Raw genomic sequence first — 22,520 nt, forward strand, 5'->3', positions numbered from 1 at the left:
CAGGCATATGCCCGCCCTTGGCCTGGCGAGCCGCCAAACGCCGAGAGTGGCAGTTGGCCACCGCATCCTGGCATGCCCCTTTCCAGGCTTGGCAAGGGCCTAGTTGGCAGCCCCAGGCGTGGCCGCTTCCCGGCACCCAGACCTCAGGAAATCCAGATTCCCAGGACTTCTGCCAAGGAAGTCTTGAATCGCTTCCCTTGGCGGCCCTTTCGAGCCATTTCCCAACGGTCTTGGGTTCCAAGAAGGCCCTCGGCCGGGGGGGGGGAGAGGGGGGAGCGCTCTGAGCGCTGCCCCGTGGGCACGTCCCAAGGGGATGGTTGGGAAGCCAACGGCGGTCACTGCAATGGAGCAGCAGCGGAGGTGGAATAACAGACTAACAGAGTTGGAAGGGACCTTGGAGGTCGTCTAGTCCAACCCCCGGTGCAAGCAAGAGACCCTGTAGCCTTTCAGACAAGCAGCTGCCCAGTCTCTTCTTAAAAGCCTCCAGGGTTGGCGCTTCTGGTGGCAAGCAGTTCCGCGGGTTAATCGTCCTCACTGTTAGGAAATTTCTCTTTAATTCTAGGTTGTTTCTCGATAAGCGTCGCTTCCTGTGCGGGGTTGGACTAGATGACCTACAAGGTCCCTTCCAAGTCTTATTTTTAGTCTGTTGTCCTGCCTTCTGGTGCCTTGGAGAATAGCTTGACTCCCTCTTCTTTGTGGCAGCCCCTGAGATATCGGAAGGCTGCTATCAGATCCCCCCTTGTCCAGCTTTTCGTTAAACTAGACATCCCCAATTCCTACAACCGTTGTTCGTATGTTTTATCCTCTGGTCCCTTAATCCTCTTTGTTGCTCTTCTCTGCACTCTTTCTAGAGTCTCCACATCCTTTTTAAAAAATATCGTAGTGACCAAAACTGGATCCCAATCTTCCAAATGTGTATAATGTTCCTAAGATGTTATAAAGTGGTATTAACACTTGATATGTATCCCCATTGTGGTTCGCTTACTCTCTTCTAATCCCTCCCTCTGAGATCTCTCCATTCTAGGGGATTGGAGGGAAAAAATACAGACATGGGGAATTTGGGGGCCTTATCTAAAGTGGTATTAAAACATTTCAGGTGATACCTATCCCTATTGTGGTTCGCTTACTCTCTTCTAATCCCCCTCTCTGTGATCTTTCCATTCTAGGGGATAGAAGGGAAGAAAAACAGATCTGGGGAATTCTGGGGCCTTATCAAGACTTTATAAAGTGGTATTAAAACACTTCACGTGATACGTTTCCCCATTGTGATTCACTTACTCTCTTCTAATCCCTCCCTCTGCGATCTCTCCATTCTAGAGGATCGGAGGGGAAAAAAACAGACATGGGGAATTCTGGGGCCTTATCAAGGCTTTATAAAGTGGTATTAAAACATTTCATGTGATATGTATTCCTATTGTGGTTCACTTACTCTCTTCTAATCCCTCTCTCTTTGATCTCTCCATTCTAGGGGATTGGAGGAAAATAATACAGACATGGGGAATTCTGGGGCCTTATCAAGGCTTTATAAAGTGGTATTAAAACACTTGACTTGATACGTACCCTTATTGTGATTCACTTACTCTCTTCTAATCCCTTCCTCTGCAATCTCTCCACTTTAGGAGGTAGAAGAGAGGAAAAACCCAGGCATGGCTGACTGGGGAATTCTTACTAAGGCCTTGTAAAGTGGTACTAACACTTCGCGTGATCTTGATTCTATCCCTCTGTTAATGCAGGCTAGGATTGGGTTGGCTTTTTTGGCTGTCACTCCTGACTTACACTTAAGTGGTTGTCTACTAGGACTCCCAAGATCCCTCTCCCCGTTACTACTATTGAGCTACGTTTCACCTGATCTGTATATATACTTTGGGTTTTCCTAGCCTAAGTGTAAAAACGTTACTTTTCTCTCCACTGAATTTCATTTTGTTAGACAGGGCCCTGGGTTCAAGTCCCGAGTTGGGAACGATGGGCGTTGCGATCCCACCCAAATGACTCCTTTTTCATTTCGACTGACAGCCACAAGGGAAGCGTAAACGTTTTGTTGCTAAGCAAGGCGGTCCTTGAGGAGTTTTGCTCCAGTTTACGACCATTCTTGCCACGGTGGTTAAGTGAATCCCTGCGGTTGTTAAGTCAATCACACGGTCGTTAAGCGACTCCAGCTTCCTTGGCTCTTCGGAAGGTCGCAAATAGGGACACGTGGAGGCTGCGACCGTCGTCAAGACGAGTCGGTGCTGGACGTAAGCGTGAAAAAAACAGTGCTTTGAGCGCCGCTGTCATCTTTGAACGGTCACTAAGCAAATTGTCGTAAATTGAGGACGGCCCGTGTTCCATTTCCAAAGGGAAGCAGATGCTTAGTGAAATTCTCTATTCTTGTGGTCTGTTTTTACTAATTGGAGAAAAGCCATTTGTGAAATTTGAAATATTCTTGGCTGCAGGGCCAGGAAAAATGGTGAGTTTTATTTGTTTTGAAGACGTTGTTGGGAAGGTTGTTGTTGATATATTTATATATATTTTGTAGATATTATATTTATAGCCAGAAATAAAGATCCGGCATGCAAAAGGAGAAGTTTGGGGACCAGGCTGAAAAAGTCCCCCGTTTTGCTGAAAAGGGAAATTATTTTGCTGGGTGATTTTCAGGAGCTGTATGAGGAAGCCCATCAAGGGCTGCCCTCCTGACCCCATAAGCCACAGCTGCCCCCCCCCTCCTCCCCAGGGTCTGAAAGACAACATTACCCAGCCACGTTGGCTGGGATGATGGGACTTGGGTTTCTCAGCTGTCTTGGGGGGTTTAGGAGTTGCCAGAAATAACATAGTTCCAGAGGGATTCTTTCTTATTTTTTTCTCTTTTCTTTCTCTAGATCTATTTTGTCCTTTCTTTTCCTTTCTTTTTTCCTTTCTTTCTTTCTTATTATTTTTCTTTTCTTTATATCTCTTTTTCCTTTCTCTTCCTTTTCTCTCTATCCATCCCTTTTTTCTTTCTTTTCCATTCTTTCTTTTTTCTCTCTTCCTTTTTTCTTTGTCTTCCTTTTTTCCTTCCTTTTTTCTTTTCCTCTTTCTTTTCTCTTTTTCTTTCTCTCTCCCCTTTCTTTCTTTCGTTCTTTCTTTCTTTTTCTTTTTTTCTTTTTCTCTTTTCTTTCTCTATATCTATTTCTTTTTTCTTCTTTTCTTTCTTTTTCTTTTTTCTCTATATCTCTTTTTCCTTTCTTTTTCTTTCTCTATCCATCCATCTTTTTTCTTTCTTTTCCATTCTTTCCTTTTTCTCTCTCTCCCTTTCTTTTTCTTCCTTTCTTTTTTCCTTCCTTTTTTCTTTTCCTTTTTCTTTCTCTCTCCCCTTTCTTTCTTTCCTTCTTTTTCCTTCCTTCCATTCTTTTTCCTTTTTCATCCTTCCTTCCTGTTTTTCATTTTCCTTCCTTCCCTTGCTTTTTCTTTCTTTCTTTCTTTATCTATTTCTTTTTCTTTTTCTTTCTCCATGTCTTTTCTTTCTTTTCCTTTTTCTTTTTTCCTTCTCTTTCTCCCTTCCTTTTTCATTCCTTCCTTTTTCTTTTCCTCCTTTTCTTTCTCCCCTTTTCTTTTTTTCTTTTTCCTTCCTTTCCTTCTTTTTCCTTTTTCATCCTTCCTTCGTTTTTCATTTTCCTTCCTTTCCTTCATCTATCTATCTATCTATCTATCTATCTATCTATCAATCATCTATCATCTATCTAATCTTTTTTTCGTTTTTCTTTCTCTCTCTCCCTTCCTTTCTTTTTCTTTCTATTTTTCTTTCTCTTTTTCCTTTTTTCCTTTTTCTTTATTTTTCTTTCCTTCCTTAATTCCTTCCTTCCTTCAATCCTTTCTCTACCCACTGCCAGCAATTTGATCCCGACCGGCTGAAGGTCGACTCAGCCTTCCAACCTTCCTTCCGAGGTGGGCAAAACAGGGACCCGGAATATTGGGGGCAAAAGGCTGACTCTGTAAACCGCTTAGAGAGGGCAGTAAAACACTATGAAGCAGTGTATAAGTCTAACTGCTTTTGCTTGGGAAGGAAGGAAGGAGGGGGGAAGGAGGGAAGGAAGGAAGAGAAAAAGGCAAGAAGGAAGAATGGAAGCAAGGAAGCAAGGAAGGAAGGAGGGCAAATGAGAAGGAAGGAAGGAAGTAGGGACGGAAGGGAGGGAGGGAAGGAAGGAAAGGAGGGAGGGATGGAAGAGAAAAAGGCAAGAAGGAAGAATGGAAGGGAGGGAGGAAAATGAGAAGGAAGGAGGGAGGGAGGGAATGAAGAAAGGAAGAAAGGAAACCCTCCGTTATGCGGCGCTCGGGATTTGAACCGCCGAACGGCCGACCTTTCCGATCGACAAGCTCAGTGTCTTAGCCCCTGCGTCCCGTATTTCTAATTCAATTCTATTTCTGATTCAATCCTATTTCAATCCTAATCCTAATCCTATTGCCACCACACTCCCCGCCGTCCTGCCCCAGGGGTTATTTCCCCGCAAATCCTTCCTTAAATTCACGAAAAAGACATGAACGCCATTCTGTTTATTGTCCAGCTGTTTGCAAAAAACGTACAATAATGTGAAGTCGACTTGAATGATAGAAAGCTTCGCTTGAATATGGAAGCTGAAAGTTGCTTGCTTCAAGCACAAAACGGTGGCAGGTGACCGGAAATAAGGCATATACAGGTAGGTCCTCTACTTACGACCAAAATTGACCCCCAAATTTCTGTTGCTAAGTGAAAACATGCCTTAAGCGAGCTCTGCCCATTTGTGTTGCCTTTCCCCCCCCAGTTGTTAAGTGAATCACTGCAGACATTAAGTCAGCAACACAGTTGTTAAGTGAATCCCCTTGCCTTTGGTCGCCAGAAAGTCGCAAAAGGGGATTGCGTGACCCCGGGAAAACGCCCACTGTCATAAGTACGAGCCAGTTTGCCAAGCGTTCAAATTTGGATCAGGGGAGCACGACGGGGAGGCGGCAACGGTCGTAAGTGTGAGAAACGGTCGTGGGTCACTTTTTTTCAGTCGTAACTTCGAATGGTCACTAAATGAACTGTTGTAACGCTTCAGCGGGTTACGCTAATGATGTGTGGTGCGACCGTACGTTCGTTTTTGTGGTGCCGGTGAGGTTGTGCTTTGTCAAGAACTGAAAAGATTGTACGATGCCACATTAAGACTCTCCCTCCAAAACAACACACTGAAAATAAAAATAGTTGTGTTTGACACGGAAAATAAGAGTGAACAATCGCAAATTGTGGCAAAAGCTAAAACAAAGAGAAGGACTTGGGTCTTATGAATTGCCCAGAGTAACTATCCTCCTCCTCCTCCTCTTTTAACGATCGCATAATCCCTCGTGGGGTGGAGTCTGGGCAACGGAACACAGCTGAGTGTTTTACTGGCCAGATGCCCTTCCCTGTTGCCAATGAGAAGTTTTGTTCGGCAGATATATTCTCATTGTGCCCAGAGAGAGAAATATCTGCCTCTACCTAGGATTGAAATCACAGACTCCGGATCGTCAGGCGAGAGCTTCCGAGGTTCTGTGATCCCCTTTTCCGACCTTCCGACGAGCAAAGTCCATGAAGAAGCTGCGCCAGTCGTTAAGCAAGTCATCCTGTCACTCCGTCTGATTCTTTTTGCAAGCGTGTGTGTTTGTGTGTGTGTGTGTAGGGGGGGGTCGTTAAGAAAAGCAGCAGTCCTAAAGTAAACCCCATGGTCGTTAAGTGAACCCATGTCTGCCATGGGCGGTATTTGACAGAAAAAATTGTCATGGATCCCTTTGTCGCAAATGTGGGGGGGGGGAATTGCCAAGCGGCCCCCAAAGCGGTCACGTGATATGGGGAGTGGGGAGGCCTCGGAACTTCGAATCCCTGTTTTAAATCCCAGTTGCAACGTCGGTCATAAGTCGAGGACTATATGCATTGGGCCGCCTCTGGTTCAGATGCAGAGACCGATTAACAAGGGTTGGAAGGGACCTTGTAGGTCATCTAGTCCAACCCCCCCCCCCTGTCCCCAAGCAGACCCTAAACCAGGGACGGCTAACGTTTTTGTTGTTTATCGCACACCCATAATGCAAAGCTCCCCCCTGCATGCAAACCCTCCCCATGCTCCCCTCCCCAGGCGCTGCATTGCTCTCCTCCAAGATGAGCATCGTATTTCCTCGAGGGGCAGGGCGGGAGAGACCGTTGTCGCCCAACGGGCCTCCCGGAAGTTCTTACTTCCGTTTACGATCTGTTTCCGAACTTCCGGTCGGACTGTTGGGCCCGATTTTTGTCCTCCCGTCTCCGGAAACTTTCCAGAAGCCTGGGGAGGGTGAAAACATCCTCCCCCGGCACTCCCCAGAAGGCCTCAAATCAGCTGGCTGGCTGGAGCTGACGGCTCGCTCGCATGCCGGCAAATATGGCTCGGCGTGCCACAGGTTCGCCATCCCGGTTCGCCATCCCGGCTCTACGCCAGTTCCTTTCAGGCCAGGCAATAAGCCCCCCGTTTAAGGCTTCGGTTGCAGCTCAGTGTAAGCGGGTGCGGTGCTCACAAACCCCCCCCCCACAACTCTGTCTCGGCAGAAACCAAACATAAATCTCGGGCACGCAAGCGGAACCGAGCTGATTATAGAAAACCAACGATCTTCACATCTCCCTTGGAAAAAACCCTCGCCTCCCGTTTCAGAAAAAGGAAGTGCCGTGGGTTTGAAGTAGACAAACAGGAAGTCGAGCGGGGACGAGGCTGGCTTGACCAACGCGCGGGGGACACGGGAGGTCAACGATACACAGCCAAGGGCACCCTTGCAAAGCAATGACAGCCGGGAATAAATCGGTTGCGTTCTACTTTTATTTCAATGAAACAGAAAGGTGCCCACTTTATCTCCGCGCCGGAGAGCACTGTGCGTTGGTGTGGCGAGCGGGGAAGGCTGCCAGGAGTGCGGCGGTTAAAACGAGTGTCGGGGGAAAAAAGACGGGCAGGGTATTTCACACACACACCGTCCCTGCCCCCTTTCCTATAAAATAAACAAGTTGCGTTAAGCTGTGTGGGCAGTGATGGCGAGAGGAGGGGGCTGCCCATTGCAACCATTCCAAAGAGTATAAATTGGGGGGGAGGCCATCCCCCCACAGGTTTGGTTGCGTCAGAGGTCCTGCGTGCGAAAGCTGCGGTTTTTGATGCTTGGCGATGCTGCGTGTGCAACCGCACGGACCTTTTGACGACGCTGCGTCCACGGACGTGCAAAACCTTTCGCCAGGCAATCTTTGCGACGCCCGATTTTAAGATGCAGGTCAGCCTTCGCGCGACTTCATCCGCGGGTACAACACAACCTTCTACGACGCTGCCTTTTGGGGGCGCGTGCTAGGTTTTGCGACGCTGCCTGTGCAGGTGCATGGAACTGTGGCAACGTCAAACGTGTAGACGCGCCTCACTTTTTGCAGCACCAACTGGGGTTTTCGCACCTTCCGTTTCCAAGGGGTAGTCTGAACGCCCTCTCTTACTGAAACTGACCACGGGGCGGCAGGGCTCAGACCCGTTCCCCGCTTTCCAGCCAATGGGGAGCTGTGACCCTTTGACCTTTCGGCCTTCCCTGTTCGGCGAAAGCCCAGCGTCCACTTCCTTGGGGGTTCTGCCGCCCCCTGCTGGCCGGGACCCAAACATCAGTCTGTTGTCCACCATGGGTCCCTCCTGAGCGGGCCACACAATTCTGCTTGGTTGCGTGTGGTCCCGTCAACGTCGTACCACCCCAAGATGGCAGGGATCCTTCCAAACATCCCATGAGCCCGTTAAATAAGCCGAAGAAAAGGATCAAAATACAAAACAGACGATGCCATGGTGCCCAGCCAGGGTGTGAAGCGTAACAAGCGCCGGGAATACACACGACCCGGGCAAGAAACAGGATTAGATAAACCAGAGTCTACACATGTCACTGAGCCAGTTCCTCGTTGTTTGAATCTGTTGTCGGATTCCTGCGGTTGTTTGGACTGCAAAGTCTACCACAAAGTGAATACATGGCACTGATTAGACCCCCCCACCCCTCCCCTGCCCTACCACGCTTTTTGCTGCTGGCACCCGGGTGGACCTTAGAACGACGGCCCCGAAAGCGAGTAAACGGAGAATTGCCGGTCCAGAAACGAAAAGGAGCAACGGATACACCGCTCTGCGCTCGGACACACCCGCCATACGGAAGGCAGCAACAGGGCGGGCTGCGTGCCTCCTCTCTGGTTCTGCAGAGCCCACCTGGGACCCCAGCCCTGCGGTCTTCCCGCTGCCCGGTCCTCTCAGTGGACTTGGAAGAGGCCGAAATAGGTGAGGTAGCGGTCCGCTTTCAGACGGACATCCGGGATGGTGCGAAGACGAATGGAGGCTTCGGGACGCAGGAGAAGCAACCCGGACACCTGACAGACGTGCAGTTCGGCTTCTCGGGGTCCCGAGCTGGTGGGGGGGAACTGCTCCAAACAGCGCAAGGCCAGCTGGCCGCTCAACATCACGTCCAGCTTCATGTAGACCGTCTTCCCCTCATTGAAGTGGACCTAGCAACGCGGGAGAAGGAGAAACGCAGACAAAACGTGTTTTGTCAAGGCAATGCCCCATATATGGGAGGGAGCGTACTGCCTATTATATATTTTTTGCTTTTTAAAGCATTTTTTCCCTGCCTATTCACCCGAACCAGCAGGGGAAAAAATGCTTTCAAAAGTGTGGGGGGGAGTTGGCCACGCCCACCCGCTCACAGGACTCCTCCCACCACTGAGCCACGCCCACGCTTTTCAGCTCACCTGGCAATACAGGTAATACAGCCCCCTTTTGATTACGGTGAACTCTCCGCGGCTGCTGTCGTAGCGCAGGGGGTTGGTGGCATTCAGTTTGGCTTCCGCCCACCCGCGGATGGTCCCGTTGGCATCTGGAGGGCGAAAGAGATGGGCGAGGGAGGGAGGGGGGAAATGAACATGTGGGCCCCAGCCCCTCGGCAGTGGGGAGGCCGCGGCCCTCCCCTCCCACCCCCCAAGGCAGAGATGATGGGGAAGCTGCCCAACGAAGGACCCAAATGCCCTTCCGACACGGGACAATGTTGCCCACTTTGAGGGTGGAGGTTGGCGCAAGGAGGGTGGGTGAGAGGTGGCTGGGGCGGGGGCCTGGGCTCAGCCCACGTTTCCCACCGGCCTTCCCAACATGCCCCCCTGCCAACCCTCCTGAACCCTAGAAGTGTTACCTGCCTGGATCCCAGCTCGTCCTACGGTGGCTTGCACTGAAAGAGAGACCGGGAGAAAGAGAGAGGGAAAGGGAGAGAGAGAGAGAGAAAGGAAGACAGAAAGGGAGGGAGGGGGGAAAGGAGGGAGGGAGGGAGGAAGAAAAGGAGAGGAAGGAAGAAGATGAGGGAGGGAGGGAGACAGAAAGGAAGGGAGGGAGGGAGGAAGAAACAAAGGGAAGAATAGGGAAGATGAGAAGGAGGGAAAAAAAGAAAGGGATGGAGGAAGGATGGAGAAAGAGAGAGAAAAGAAGGAAGGAAGGAGGAAATAAGAGGGAGGATGGGAGGGAGGGAGGGAGAGAGAGAGAATGAAAGGGAGGGAGGGGAAGGGAAGGGGGGAGGAAATAAGAGGGAGGGAGGGGAAGGGAGGGAGGGAGGGAATAAGGAAAGAGACAGGAAGGGAGGGAGGAAGAAAAGGAGAGGAAGGAAGAAGGAAGGAGAGGAAGGAGAGAGAAAGGAAGGGAGGGAGGGGGAAAAGGAGGAAGGAAGGGAAGAATAGGGGAGATGAGAAGGAGGGAAAGAAAGAAAGAGATGGAGGGAGGGAGGATGGAGAGAAAGAAAGAGGGAGGAAGGTAAGAAATAAGAGGGAGGGAGGGAGGGAGGGTGGGAATAAGGACAGAGATAGGAAGGGAGGAAGAAGGAAGGAGAGGAAGGAAGGAGAGGAAGGAAGGAAGAAGGAAGGAAGGAAGGGGAGATGAGAAGGAGGGAAAGAAATAAGAGGAAGGAGGGATGGAGAAAGAGAGACAGAGAGAAGAAAGGAAGAAAGGAAGAGAGAGAGAGAGAAAGAAAGAAAGAATCAGTTTGACGGAAGGAGGGGGCTTTGTGCTGTCTGGAGAGAGAGGCTCCAAATAAAATCCAGGCATTGGGGGGGGGGCCCTCCGTCCCCCTCCCCAAAGACCCTGGCATCTCTCCTCTGGGGCGGGGTGGGGTCGGAGGCTCTGAGGCGTGGAGGAGACCCTCCCTCACCTTCATAGTGGGCAGCGCAGATGTTCCCTGTCCGGCACGGCCGTAATCGCTTCCCTTTCTCAGCTGAAAAAGAGAGGGGGGGGGGTTGTGACCCCAGAAAATAAGATCCCAGCAGCCGTCAATTTTCCTGCCCATCCAAGTACAGCCAGTCCTCGACTTACAACGGTTCATTTAGTGACCGTTCAAAGTTACAACGGCACTGGGGGGGGGGAAAGTGACAGGACCGTTTTTCACCCTTACGACCGTCGCCGCATCCCCGGGGTCACCTGAGCCAAATTCAGACACTTGGCCACTTGACTCGTATTTACGACGGTCGCAGCGTCCCAAGGTCCCCTTTTGCGACCTTCGGACCAGCAAGATTCGCTTAACAACCGGGTGACTCACTTAGCTGCTGCGGTGATCCGCTTAACAACAGGGGCGAGAAAGGCCGTACAACGGGACAAAACTCCCTGAATGAATGTCTCACTTAGCAACCGAAATTATGGGCTCAATTATGGTCGTATGTCGAGGACTCCCTGTAGAAGACCAAGAGAAAGCAATTGCTCTCCCCTCCAACTGATTTATATAGGTAGTCCTCAACTTATGACCACAATGGGGACAGGTTTCATCTCGAGGCAAGGCAGTTGTTAAGCGAACCGTGCTCGGTTTTGCAACTTTTGCCCCAGTCGTTAAGCAAATCACTGCAGCTCTTAAGTGAATCATACGGTCGCTAAGCGAATCCGGCTCCCCCTCCATTGACTCTGCTCGTCGGAAGCCGGCTGGGAAGGTCGCAATGGGCAATCACATGACTGCAGTGGTCATAAGTGCGAGGACTGGCCCTAAGTCCCTTTTTTCTGTGCCGCTGCAACTTTGAACCGTCGCTAAATGAATAACGGTCATAAGTTGAGGACCATCCGTATTATGTCCCCCTCTTAGAAGGCACCACTCACCTTGCCTTCGATGCCGCAGCGCCCCCTCCTGGGCAAAATGGTGCAGGAACTTGCCTTGGTTGTTCCAGCTGGAGGAGAGCACCACCTGGAGGGGACGAGAGGTACTGCAGGTGACACAAAGTTTTGCCCAAAATTGTCAGCCGGTAAAAACTGGACACGTTTTTTTAGCTGATTCCAATCGGCAGCTTTGCAGCCACTACAAAGCCCATCGTCCCCAAAGACGCGACACGCCCCGCGAACGTCTCTAAGCAGCGAGCCAAGCTGTGTGCTCCAGGAAAAAGATACCGTCAGCCGGTAGAAGTCAGAAAGGAATCATATTTCTGACTTAAATCTCTTCAAATCATTTACCAAAATGTTTGTAAAAAAAAGAAAGAAATTTAGTCTACTCTTAAGAGTCCTTCCGAAAGAGATTTTCCAGATTTTACGAAAACCGGAGCCCGTATTGACTCATGCTGGACTAATGGAGCCTCCATGTTCAGAGGCAGTCTACCCCAGAATACCAATCGCTTGCAAGGGCAGCGGTGGTGGGGGGGCAGGAGGAAAACCTCCTTATTCATCATCTTCTTTTAATGACCCCGTAATCCCTTGTGGGGTGGACTTTGGGCAACTGAATGGAGCTGTGTGTTTTACTGGCCGGATGCCCTTCCCTGTTGCCAGTGCGGAGTTTTTTTCAGCAGATATATTCTCATGGTGCCTGGAGAGAGAAATATCTGCCTCTACCTAGGATCAAACTCATCTCAAAATTCACTCTAGGAAAACCTCCAAATTATTCTTATTCATTTATTAATTTGTTCTTATTGATTACATTACATTACATTAACAAAGTTGGAAGGGACCTTGTAGGTCATCTAGTCCAACCCTCAACCCCAGCACGAGATCCTACACCATTTCTGGATTAAGGGCAACCCACAGCCTTAAAGCTGTGCAGTTGTGCAAACTCAGGAGCGACAAAGAGAGAAGCATTTACTCCCAATGAGACCACCAAAAGCGGTTTTCCCTCTTTGCGGGATACTGGCAGTCCTCGACTTATGACCAAGATTGAGAGCGACTTTTCCGTTGCTAAGCGAGAAAGCGTTGGAGCGAGTTGTACTCCCTTTTTGCGACCTGATGCTAAAGGAGACATTGGTTAAGGGAGTTCTGTCCCGTTTTGCAGTCGTTCTTGCTGCCGTCGTGAAGTGAGTCACTGTGGTTGTTAAGTGAGTCACACAGTCGTTAAGCGAATCCGGCTTCCCCATTGGCTTTGCTGGTCAGAAGGTCGTAAAAGGGAATCTCGGGACACTCAAACCGTCATAAATTTTGCTCTCAATTGAGCCCAAAATATCTGTCGTTAAGTAAAACATTTGTTCAGTCAATTTTGCTCCATTTTACAACCTTTTGTGCCGCCATTGTGAAGGGAATCACTGTGGTTGTTAAGTGAGTCACGCAGCCATTAAGTGAATCTGGCTTCCCGGTTTGACTTTGCTGCTCAGAAGGTCGCAAAAGGGGATGGCGTGACCCCGAGGCTATTTTAACCGTCATAAATATGAAATTGCAACCATCATAACTATCAGCCGACCGCCAAGCGTCTGAATTTTGATCCGGCGATCGTGGGAGATGCCTCAACGATCGTAAGTGTGAACAATTGCCCAAAGCCACTTTTTTCCAGGGCCGTTGTCACTTTAAACGGTCGCTAAACAAAACGGTCGTAAGGCGAGGACCACCTGTGTAGACGATTTCCATTTTTGTGCAGGGCAACAAAAGAAATGTTTGCTTACCGGCTCCGGTTCCTCCGACAGCAGTTTCTGGGGACCAGAAAGAAAAGCCCAAATCAAACCACCGGACTACAGAAACCATCCTCCCCAGCCACCGTCGCTCTTTGCGAAGAAGGAAGAGGCCAATTTGAACGTGACTTTTCTGTGTAAGATTTTGGCTAAAGAACTAAGAACGAACCAAACACGCCAGGATTTAAAAAACAAACAAACAGTGGTCCTCTAGTTATGACCAGAACGCCTCCTACCTATCACGGTCGTAAATCGAGTGATCCTTTGAACAGCCACTAAGCAAGTCAGCGTAAATCAAGGACTGTGTGAATCATCCAGGAAACCAAGATGGCTAAAAATTGTGTATCGAACAAACAAGGTTTCCCAACCTTGACAGCTTCCAAATGTGGGGATTTCAACTCCCAGTTGTGGAAAAAAAATGTGTTTTTGTTGACTAATATTTTTCACGCTTTGCCATTTTAAGACTTGTGGACTTCAATTCCCAGAATTCCTTCGTCGGCCATTTGCTAGAAATCAAGGTATATTACATCAGCCGCATTCCCGCCATCTATTCAAAAGAATTAGATCGCAGGGTCGGCTTTATGGATAAAGAAGTGGAACTGATTAAGCAGATAAAAGAGACTGGTCCAAAACAAGTTAAAAGAATATATAATGTACTGTTAGAAAGAGACTCAGAAAGTGAATTGGTTAAGGATTGTATGATTAAATGGGCTCAGAATTTTGGGGAAGTGGTTATGTTGGAAACGTGGGAAAAAATATGGGTTCAGAATGTTAAATTTACACAGTCACAGAATTTAAGGGAGAATTTTTATAAAATGTTTTACAGATGGTATTTAGATCCTAAAAAATTATCATGCATGTACCCAAATGTTCAACCAAAATGTTGGAGATGCGGGTGTCTAGATGCTACCTTTTTTCATGTATGGTGGACCTGCAACAAGGTTAAAGCTTTTTGGATAAAAATATGGTGGGTTATGCAGAATGTATTTAAGAAAAGAATACAATTCACTCCACAAATGTTTTTATTGGGTATAGTTAAGGATTTTACCAAAGGGGAAACAAAATTGGCCTTGTATATGGTTACAGCAGCTAGGTTGTTGATTGCGCAACATTGGAAAAAAGATTTTTTGCCAACAATTGATCAATGGATTCAGAAGGTGGCGGGGTCCGCTGAAATGGCAAAAATTTCAGCTTTCTTAAAAGCTCAGAAACAGGAGGATTACACACAGGAATGGGCAAAATGGATTGATTATATACAGAATAAATATCAGACTAGGAGTTATTATCTAGCCTTTAGGTAAGAATGTTTTGACCGTAGATGATCAGAGTAAATAGTATATGGGATGTTTGGAATTATTAGAGTGGTATACAGCGGAAGTCAGGGGGGTGGGTTTGTGCGGGAGGTGGGGGAGGGTTAGGGTGGAGGGTGGGGCAATATATATGTATGAATAAATTAGAAGATGGGACTAATGAAACATTGTTAGGCTAGGAGAAATTTATATTAAGGGTTATAGATGTTAAATTAGCTTAGAAAATGATCAATGTGTTATTATTAATTTAAGACTAATCTCTATAGTTTTTGTTGGGAGGAGAGGGGTTATGAGTAATCTATTTTAAGATGGGGGGTGGGGAGGGGGTAAAGTGTTTGGTATAATATTTGAATGTGAATTTTTGCGGGGGGGTATAGCATTTGTATGAGATTTATATTGTATGGAGGGGGGGGGTGAAAAGGGGGAAAATTTGTTTGTACAAAACTCTTTTAATAAAAAAAAAAAAAAAAAAAAAAAAAAAAAAGAATTATCCAATCAAAAATGGGATTATAAATAGTCCAGTCACATTTCTTCATGCTGGCTGGGGAATTCTGGGAGTTGAAGTCCACAGGTGCTGAAAATTCACATTTTGACCCCCTTTGGATCCGAACAATACCCTAGAGTCTGACAAATTTCATTTGAGACAGGCAGTCCTCGATTTACGACCACAATTGAGCCCAATGTTTCTGTCACTAAGCGAGATGATCATTAAGTGAACTTTCACCCCGCCCCCCATTTTTACGTCCTTTCTTGTCACTGTTGTTAAGTGAATCACTGTGGCCGTTGAGTTAGTAACCCGGGCGTTAAGTGAATCCCTGCGGTTGTTATGTTGGCAACAAAGTCGCTAAGAGAAATCTGGCTTCCCCGTTGATTTTATTTGTCCGAAAGGTGTAAAAGCAGACACTGCAACCATCGTAAGCATGAGTCCGTTTCTAAGAGTCTGAATTTTGATCCGGTGATCATGGGGATGCTACGACGGTCATTAAATGTGAAAATGGTCACTTTTTTCAATGCCGTTGTAACTTCAAATGGTAACGAAACAAACTGTTGTAAGTCGAAGACTACCTGTGTTTTAACTGGTTAGCCATCAATCAGGGCTTACGCCTGGAGAAGAAGGGGATATAGGTTTTGCTACTTGAGCAAAGGGCTGGACTAGAAGACCTCCAAGGTCCCTTCCAGCTCTATTCTATTCTATTCTATTCTGTTCTATTTGTTCAATTCTCTATTTTATTTTGTTCTGTTCTATTCTATTGTATTCTCTATTCTATTCTGTTCTGTTCTATTTTATTCTATTCTATTGTATTCTCTATTCTATTCTATTCTGTTCTGTTCTATTTTGTTCTATTCGCTACTCTATTCTGTTCTCTATTCTATTCTATTTTCTATTCTATTCTTAATTCTATTCTATTCTCTATTCTATTCTGTTCTCTATTCTATTCTATTTTCTATTCTATTCTTAATTCTATTCTCTATTCTATTCTGTTCTCTATTCTATTCTGTTCTCTATTCTATTCTGTTCTCTATTCTATTCTATTTTATTCTGTTCTCTATTCTATTCTATTTTCTATTCTAGTCTTAATTCTTTATTCTATTTTCTATTCTATTCTATTCTCTATTCTATTCTATTCTCTATTCTATTCTATTCTGTTCTCTATTCTATTCTATTTTGTGTTCTAGTCTTAATTTTATTTTATTCTATTTTCTATTCTATTTTCTATTCTATTCTATTTTCTATTCTATTCTATTTTCTATTCTATTCTGTACTCTATTTTTTCTGTTCTCTATTCTATTCTCTATTCTATTCTATTCTCTACTCTATTTTTTTCTGTTCTCTATTCTCTATTCTGTTTTCTATTCTAGTCTTAATTCTATTTTATTCTATTTTCTATTCTATTCTATTCTCTATTCTATTCTCTATTCTATTCTCTATTCTATTCTATTCTATTCTATTCTCTATTCTATTCTCTATTCTATTCTCTATTCTATTCTCTATTCTCTATTCTATTCTATTCTATTCTCTATTCTATTCTGTTCTCTATTCTATTCTATTTTGTATTCTAGTCTTAATTCTATTTTATTCTATTTTCTATTCTATTCTATTCTGTTCTCTATTCTATTCTATTCTCTATTCTATTCTATTCTCTATTCTATTCTATTCTATTCTGTTCTCTATTCTATTCTATTCTCTATTCTATTCTATTCTATTCTGTTCTGTTCTCTATTCTATTCTATTCTCTATTCTATTCTATTCTCTATTCTATTCTGTTCTCTATTCTATTCTATTTTGTATTCTAGTCTTAATTCTATTTTATTCTATTTTCTATTCTATTCTGTTCTCTATTCTATTCTATTCTCTATTCTATTCTATTCTATTCTGTTCTGTTCTGTTCTGTTCTCTATTCTATTCTGTTCTCTATTCTGTTCTCTATTCTATTCTATTCTATTCTATTCTCTATTCTATTCCATCCTATCGCATCCATGGGAAAATCCATTTCAAATTTATAAGACGGGGTTGAAGGCTCTAGGCCCGAGCTGGGGGTTGCTATGGCAACATAGCAAAACAGATGTCCCAGTTCCCCCAGCTGTTTGCGCCTTGCAAAGGAAAAAGAAAAAGAAAAAGAATTTTTTCTTTTTTTAAAAAAAGAGCCAAGTCGCTGTTTGTTTTGCGCTCGGCTGGTGGCGAGGCTTTTTTAAAATTAAAAAAAATAATAATATGTGCAGCTTGGATGGAGGCCAAACCCATCTAAGTTTAGTCCCAGCAGAGGAACAAGGCCTCCCAAAAAAAAATCACAATCACGAGTTTATTTCATTTATTTTTATCCGCTGGCTTCTTCCTATGCAAGTGGCGCTTTATGGGGTTGGGGAGGGACGTGGTCTCCAGATGTGGGGGCCTCTGGAGGGCTCCCACATCTGGGGACACCTGTTTAGGATGCAGATGGGTTGGGCTGGGCCTGAAACCGTACCCGGGATTTGTTTAATAACCTCTTTCTGCGCTCCGGCACAAAGAGGCCAAAGCCCAAACAAACAAACAAAATGTTTTTCTAGGATCCAAAGGGAAAGTTCTCGCAAACAAGATCTGGGCAACACATTTTGACGGGGGGAGAATGGAGGGTGCAACTCCCCAAGCCCTCTGCACATGCTCCGTGGCTCTCTCTTTCAGTCTATTTATTTATTTGTTTTGTTTTTATTGATTGAATGGTTTGTATCCTGCCTTTTATTTTTACAAACTAGCCAAGCCGGGGGGGGGGGACACATATGAAATAGGTGTTCTCCTCCTACTGACCCACAACAAGCCTGTGGAGTGAGGTATGCTGAGAGAGAGATAGACAGACAGACAGAGAAAGAGCAAGAGATGAGAGAGAGAGACAAACACACAGAAAGGGGAGAGAGACAGAGAGGAGACAGACAGAGGAGAGAGAGACAGAGAAAGAGCAAGAGATGAGAGAGAGAGAGACAGGGAAAGAGACAGAGAGAGATGAGGAAGAGAGACAGACAGAGAGAGACAGACAGAGGAGAGAGAGACAGAGAAAGAGCAAGAGATGAGAGAGATATGAGAGAGAGAGAGAGAGAGAGAAAGAAAGAGAGAGATGAGAGAGACAGAGACACACACAGAGAGAGGGGAGAGAGAGACAGAGAGCTAGAGGAGAGAGAGATGGGGAGAGACAAAGATGAGGAAGAGAGAGAGAGATGAAGAGAGACGCACACACACAGACAGAAAGAGGAGAGAGAGAGAGAGATACAGAGATGAGGAAGAGAGAGAGAGTGACATAGAGAGAGAGAGATGAGAGAGAGACAAAGAGAGAGGAGAGAGACACGAGAGAGACAGAGATGAGAAAGAGAGAAGAGACAGAGAGAGATGAGGAAGAGAGACACACACACACAGACAGAAAGAGGAGAGAGAGATGAGAGACAGAAAGAGAGGAGAGATGAGAGAGACAGAAAGAGAGGAGAGGCAGAGAGATGAGGAAGAGAGACACACACACACGGAGAGACAGAAAATGGAGAGGAGAGAGAGACAGAGAGGAGAGAGACAGAGATACAGATGAGGATGAGAGAGAGACAGAGAGAGATGAGGAAGAGAGACACACACAGAGAGAGAGAAAGAGGAGAGAGAGACAGAGAGAGAGAGAGAGGAGAAAGAGAGAGATAAGAGACAGAGAGCGCAACTGGCCTCCCAAAGTCACCCAGCTGGCTTTCATAGCTAAGGGGGCACTAGAACTCACCGTCTCCTGGTGGTTGGCTCAAAGTCACCCAGTTGCTTTTCATACCTAAATTGGACTAGAACTCACAACCGCCTGGTGATTGGCCCAAAGTCACCCAGCCGGCTTTCGTGCCTAAGTAAGGCAGGACTAGAACTCACCGTCTCCCAGTTTCTAGCCTGGTGCCTTAACCACTAGACCAAATGGCCCCCCAATGGCCAAATTGCCAAGGATTAAAAACTCATTTCTTTTTCTCATGCCATCCCAGACTTCCGGGCAACTTCAAGCAGCCGGTTCTGGAATCGAATGCCGCTGTGGCGGAGACTCCTCCAGGCCTCTTCAGCCCCACCAAACAGCTGTTGGGCTCCCCCCTCCCCTCGGCTGCAGGACCCCGGCCAGCCCAGGCAGTCGTCCAGGCTCCCAAGGCCAGGCCAGGCCAGGCCAGCTGCTGGGTGTGGGGGCCAAGGGCGGGGTGGGAACACAGCGCAAAGGGGGAGCCGTGCCCCTCACCTTCGACCCACACGCCCAAAGCCTCCCACTCGGAGGTCTCCGGGGGCACCAGGGAGGCATTGCAAACCCCCCTCCCAAAAGGAGGAAGGGCCCTTGGCTTCTGGCTTCCCCCCCCTCCCCTTTTAAAGCACGCACCCCCCAACTCTCCTGGCAGCAGGCGTTCTCCCCCTCCTTCTCCCCCCTGAAAAGTTGGGCGGGGGGGCATCTCATCCAGTGGTTGTGCCCACAGGGGGAAGGAAGGAGGGGGAGGGAAACCGGGCATGGCCGAGGAGGGGGCTTTGCAAGGCGAAGAGGTCAGTTAGGGCAAGGGAGCGTCCCCCAACCTCCCCCCCTCACCGCAGCGGTGGGCCAAGCCCTTTTCCCACGGAGGGGGGCGGCCCAGAAGGAAGGGGGATTTTTTTTGGTTAGTTTTGAAAGTTCTTTAAGGAACTTCACGGCGTTCCAACGCCATGGGGCAGGTGGGGGGTGTTCCTGTGGCCCGGGAGGGGGGGCTAAGGGGCAGGCCCTATTTGGCTACCCAAGGAGGGGCCCTCCCCCTGGACGCCCAGCTGTTGATATCCCCTCCTCCCCCTCCGTGCACCTGTGGGAGTGCCACCTCCCCCCCCCCATCCTAACCACTTAGAGGAATTGAGTGGGGGGTTTAAAAAGACATCTTCCTTGGCCTCGGCCTGGACCCCCTCCCCTTCATCTGCAGTGGGGAGTGATGTGGAGTGGGGGGGGGTTCCTGTGTCCTGCCCACTCACTCACCCATCCACCGCAGGGGAGGGGAGGGGAAAGAGAGCTAAGTAAGCGAGGTCCCTTCGCCTGGAGACCCTCCCCCAGTGCAGTTCTGTCTCCTCCCCTCAGCCCCAACCACTGGGGGGCAAGAAGGGATACCCTCCCCAGGGCCAAGCCCCTTTTGCCTTCACGCACACACACACACACCCAACAAGTGAGTGAGATGAGAGTGGGGGTCTCGTGGCCTGTTCCACACTCCAGGGGAAGGGGGCAAGGACACCCTGGGACAAGAAGAGTCCACTCCCCAGCTGCCGAGACCCCTTGGGGCAGGTGAAGGGGATAAGAGGGGGGGTCTCGCTTCCTGGGCCACCCACCCAACAGGTAAAGGGGGCAAGGACCCCCCTCCTTGGCCTCCAAGCCCCCTCCTCCCAGCAAATGAGCAGGGGGGGGGCTCCCACATCCTGCTCTGGGATAAGAGACCCCTCCCCAACAGCGGGGCAGGTGAAGGGGATAAGAGGGGGGTCTCGCCTCCTGTCCCACCCACCCACCAGGGAAAGGCGGCAAGGACCCCCCGCCTTGGCCTCCAAGCCCCCTCCTCCCAGCAGTTGAGCAGGGGGGGTCTCACATCCTGCCCTGGGACAACAGGAGACCCCTCCCCAACAGCGGGGCAGGTGAAGGGGATAAGAGGGGGGTCTCGCTTCCTTGCCCCCCCCACACCAAGCCAGGGGGGGGGGTCAAGGAGGGGTCTCCTCACCTGCGGCGGGGCATCGGCGGCGGCGGGGCTGTGCGGGCGGGCGTGGCGGGGCCAGGCGGCCAGCAGGAGGCTGAGCGAAGCGAGGAGCAGCGCGGAGAACGAGGCCAGCGCCAGCGCCGGCAGCACCAGCCGGCCGGGAGGCTCCCGTGCCCGGCGGCGCCTGCCCATGGCCGGCCCGAGCGACCCAGGCGCTCCGCAGCCAGCCGGAGGTGGCCGGAGGAGGAGGAGGAGGCGGAGGCGGAGGAGGAAGCGGGGCCGCCCAAGGGAAGCCGAGCTCGGCCGCCCGCCAGCAGCAGCAGCAGCGCCCGGTGCCGCGAAGAGGCGCAGCCCGGGAACTGCGGGGCAGGGAACGCCCGCCGGAGGGGACGGGCCTCCGGGACAGGCGGAGAGCCTCCCCGGATAGGAGCAGTCTACCTTGGGCAAAAGTTTGGGGGGCTTTTGTTGTTGTTGTTGCTTCCCGGCGGGGTGGAGTTCCAAGGCCCATCATCCCCAGCCCGCATCCGCTTGGGGAAACTAAGAGAGAGTAAGGGAGAAGCAGAGCCTCCCCGGACAGTTTGCAGTCTACCTTGGCCCTGGGGGTCGCTTCCTGCCGCCTCCCCGCTAACTGGGCCCCGCTTGGGCACTTCCCGGCGGGGCCCCATCATCCACCAGAGCCTCCCCGGACAAGGGCAGTCTACCTTCCAGCCAGCCCGGTACTGCCCATCATCCGCAGCCCGCCTCAAAGTTCCAGCTTGGGGGAAACCGTGGGGCGGATGGTGGTGGGGGGAAAGCGGAAACCCTCTGCAGAGCCTCCCTGGATAAGCGCAGTCTACCTTCTCCTTGACCCTCCCCCCCCCCCGGGAGAATTGGGATTTGCTCACATTTGACCCGCCGGCTTTCTGGGGAGGGGGGACTCCAAGCCCCATCATCCCCAGCCCCGGGGGGAAACAACTATGGGCTGAGATCCGGGGATTCCCGGCAGTCCACCCCCCCCCCCGAGAGAACAGCTGTACCCCCTTTTTCCCCACTGGCTTCTCGGAGAGATGGGACTCCAGCTCCCATCATTCCCAGCCCGCACGATTGGGTAATAAGCTGAAGGCTTCAAGGCCCCGATCCTGGGCAGAGATTCCCGGGGTCGAGGGGGGGGCTAAGGGAGTGGGAGGGTCTCTAAAGGGGCTGCTCCCCCTTTTGCTTGGCTGCTTCCCGGATGGGAAGGACTCCAAGCCCCATCGTTCCCAGCCAGCATGCAGGCTGCACTCCGGGAAAGCTGCGCTGGGCGGAGATCTGTGTGCATTGGGGAGGAGCTGGGAAGGTGGGGGGGCTCAGTTGGGAAGGTCGCCCCCTCCCCACTTGCAATCACCCCCCTCGCCCCATTTGCAATTATCCCCCTCGCCCCCTCCCCACTTTCAATTACGCCCCCTCCCCTCTTGCACACCCCCTCCCCACTTGCAATCACGCCCCTCTCCCCCTCCTCACTTGCAATCACCCCCCATACTTAGGGGGCTAACCTCGACCCCCTTAATTGGGGGACTGAACCCCCCCCGTTGAACCCCCCGCAGCACATCTGGGGAGAGACCCAGACCCATGGGGGAGGGGGTGTCCCCCAACCTTCTTTCCACCCCCCCTCCCTGCCTGTGCCTCCCTCCCTTTCTCCCCCCCACCCTCCGCCTCTCCAGTCTTAAAAATGTTTGTGCCTCGCTTCCCGCTGGCCCCCATCGGAGGTAGCGTGGCCGAGCGGTCTAAGGCGCTGGATTTAGGCTCCAGTCCCTCCGGGGGCGTGGGTTCGAATCCCACCGCTGCCAGAAGGTTTTCTTCCCCGAGGCTTTTGTCGGAACGGAAGACACGCGGAAGGGAAAAGCGTGTCGCTCTCCACGGGTCGAGACAGTTTACATGTTTCTTTTAATTACGCGAGTCCGAGCGTGTAATATCGCCTTTATGTAGACCTTTTCGCCCCTCTTTTTCGCAACCGGCGTTGGTGGTATAGTGGTGAGCATAGCTGCCTTCCAAGCAGTTGACCCGGGTTCGATTCCCGGCCAACGCAGTTTCGTTTTTTCCTCCCTTTTTGCAATTCATTTTTCTTTGGAGAAAGTAAATCACATATTTCTGTGCAAGAGGCGTTTTTTGTCCCCCCCAGCCCCAATTCGTAAGAAGCTTTATTCCGACTCCCCCGCTTCCCGGGCAGCACAACAGACGCCCCCTGCTGGCCTGTGGAATCC

General features: G+C 49.5%; 1 protein-coding gene across 1 annotated transcript; it reads right to left on the reverse strand.

Annotated features, from left to right (window-relative positions):
* Positions 1–6,767: 6,767 nt before the first annotated feature.
* On the reverse strand, positions 6,768–20,966 carry LOC309400640 (tumor necrosis factor ligand superfamily member 12-like; the record flags this gene model as incomplete). Its single annotated transcript, XM_081969200.1, has 8 exons — positions 6,768–8,467; positions 8,711–8,835; positions 9,145–9,180; positions 10,147–10,209; positions 11,076–11,160; positions 12,830–12,856; positions 20,326–20,735; positions 20,891–20,966. The coding sequence occupies 8 exons, from the start codon at positions 20,964–20,966 to the stop codon at positions 8,216–8,218; spliced, it is 1,074 nt and encodes a 357-aa protein (XP_081825326.1). The 3' UTR covers positions 6,768–8,215.
* Between the last annotated feature and the right edge of the window lie 1,554 nt (positions 20,967–22,520).

This window comes from Natrix helvetica, assembly GCF_964273705.1.
Source record: "Natrix helvetica genome assembly, chromosome: W".
NCBI lineage: Eukaryota > Metazoa > Chordata > Lepidosauria > Squamata > Natricidae > Natrix > Natrix helvetica.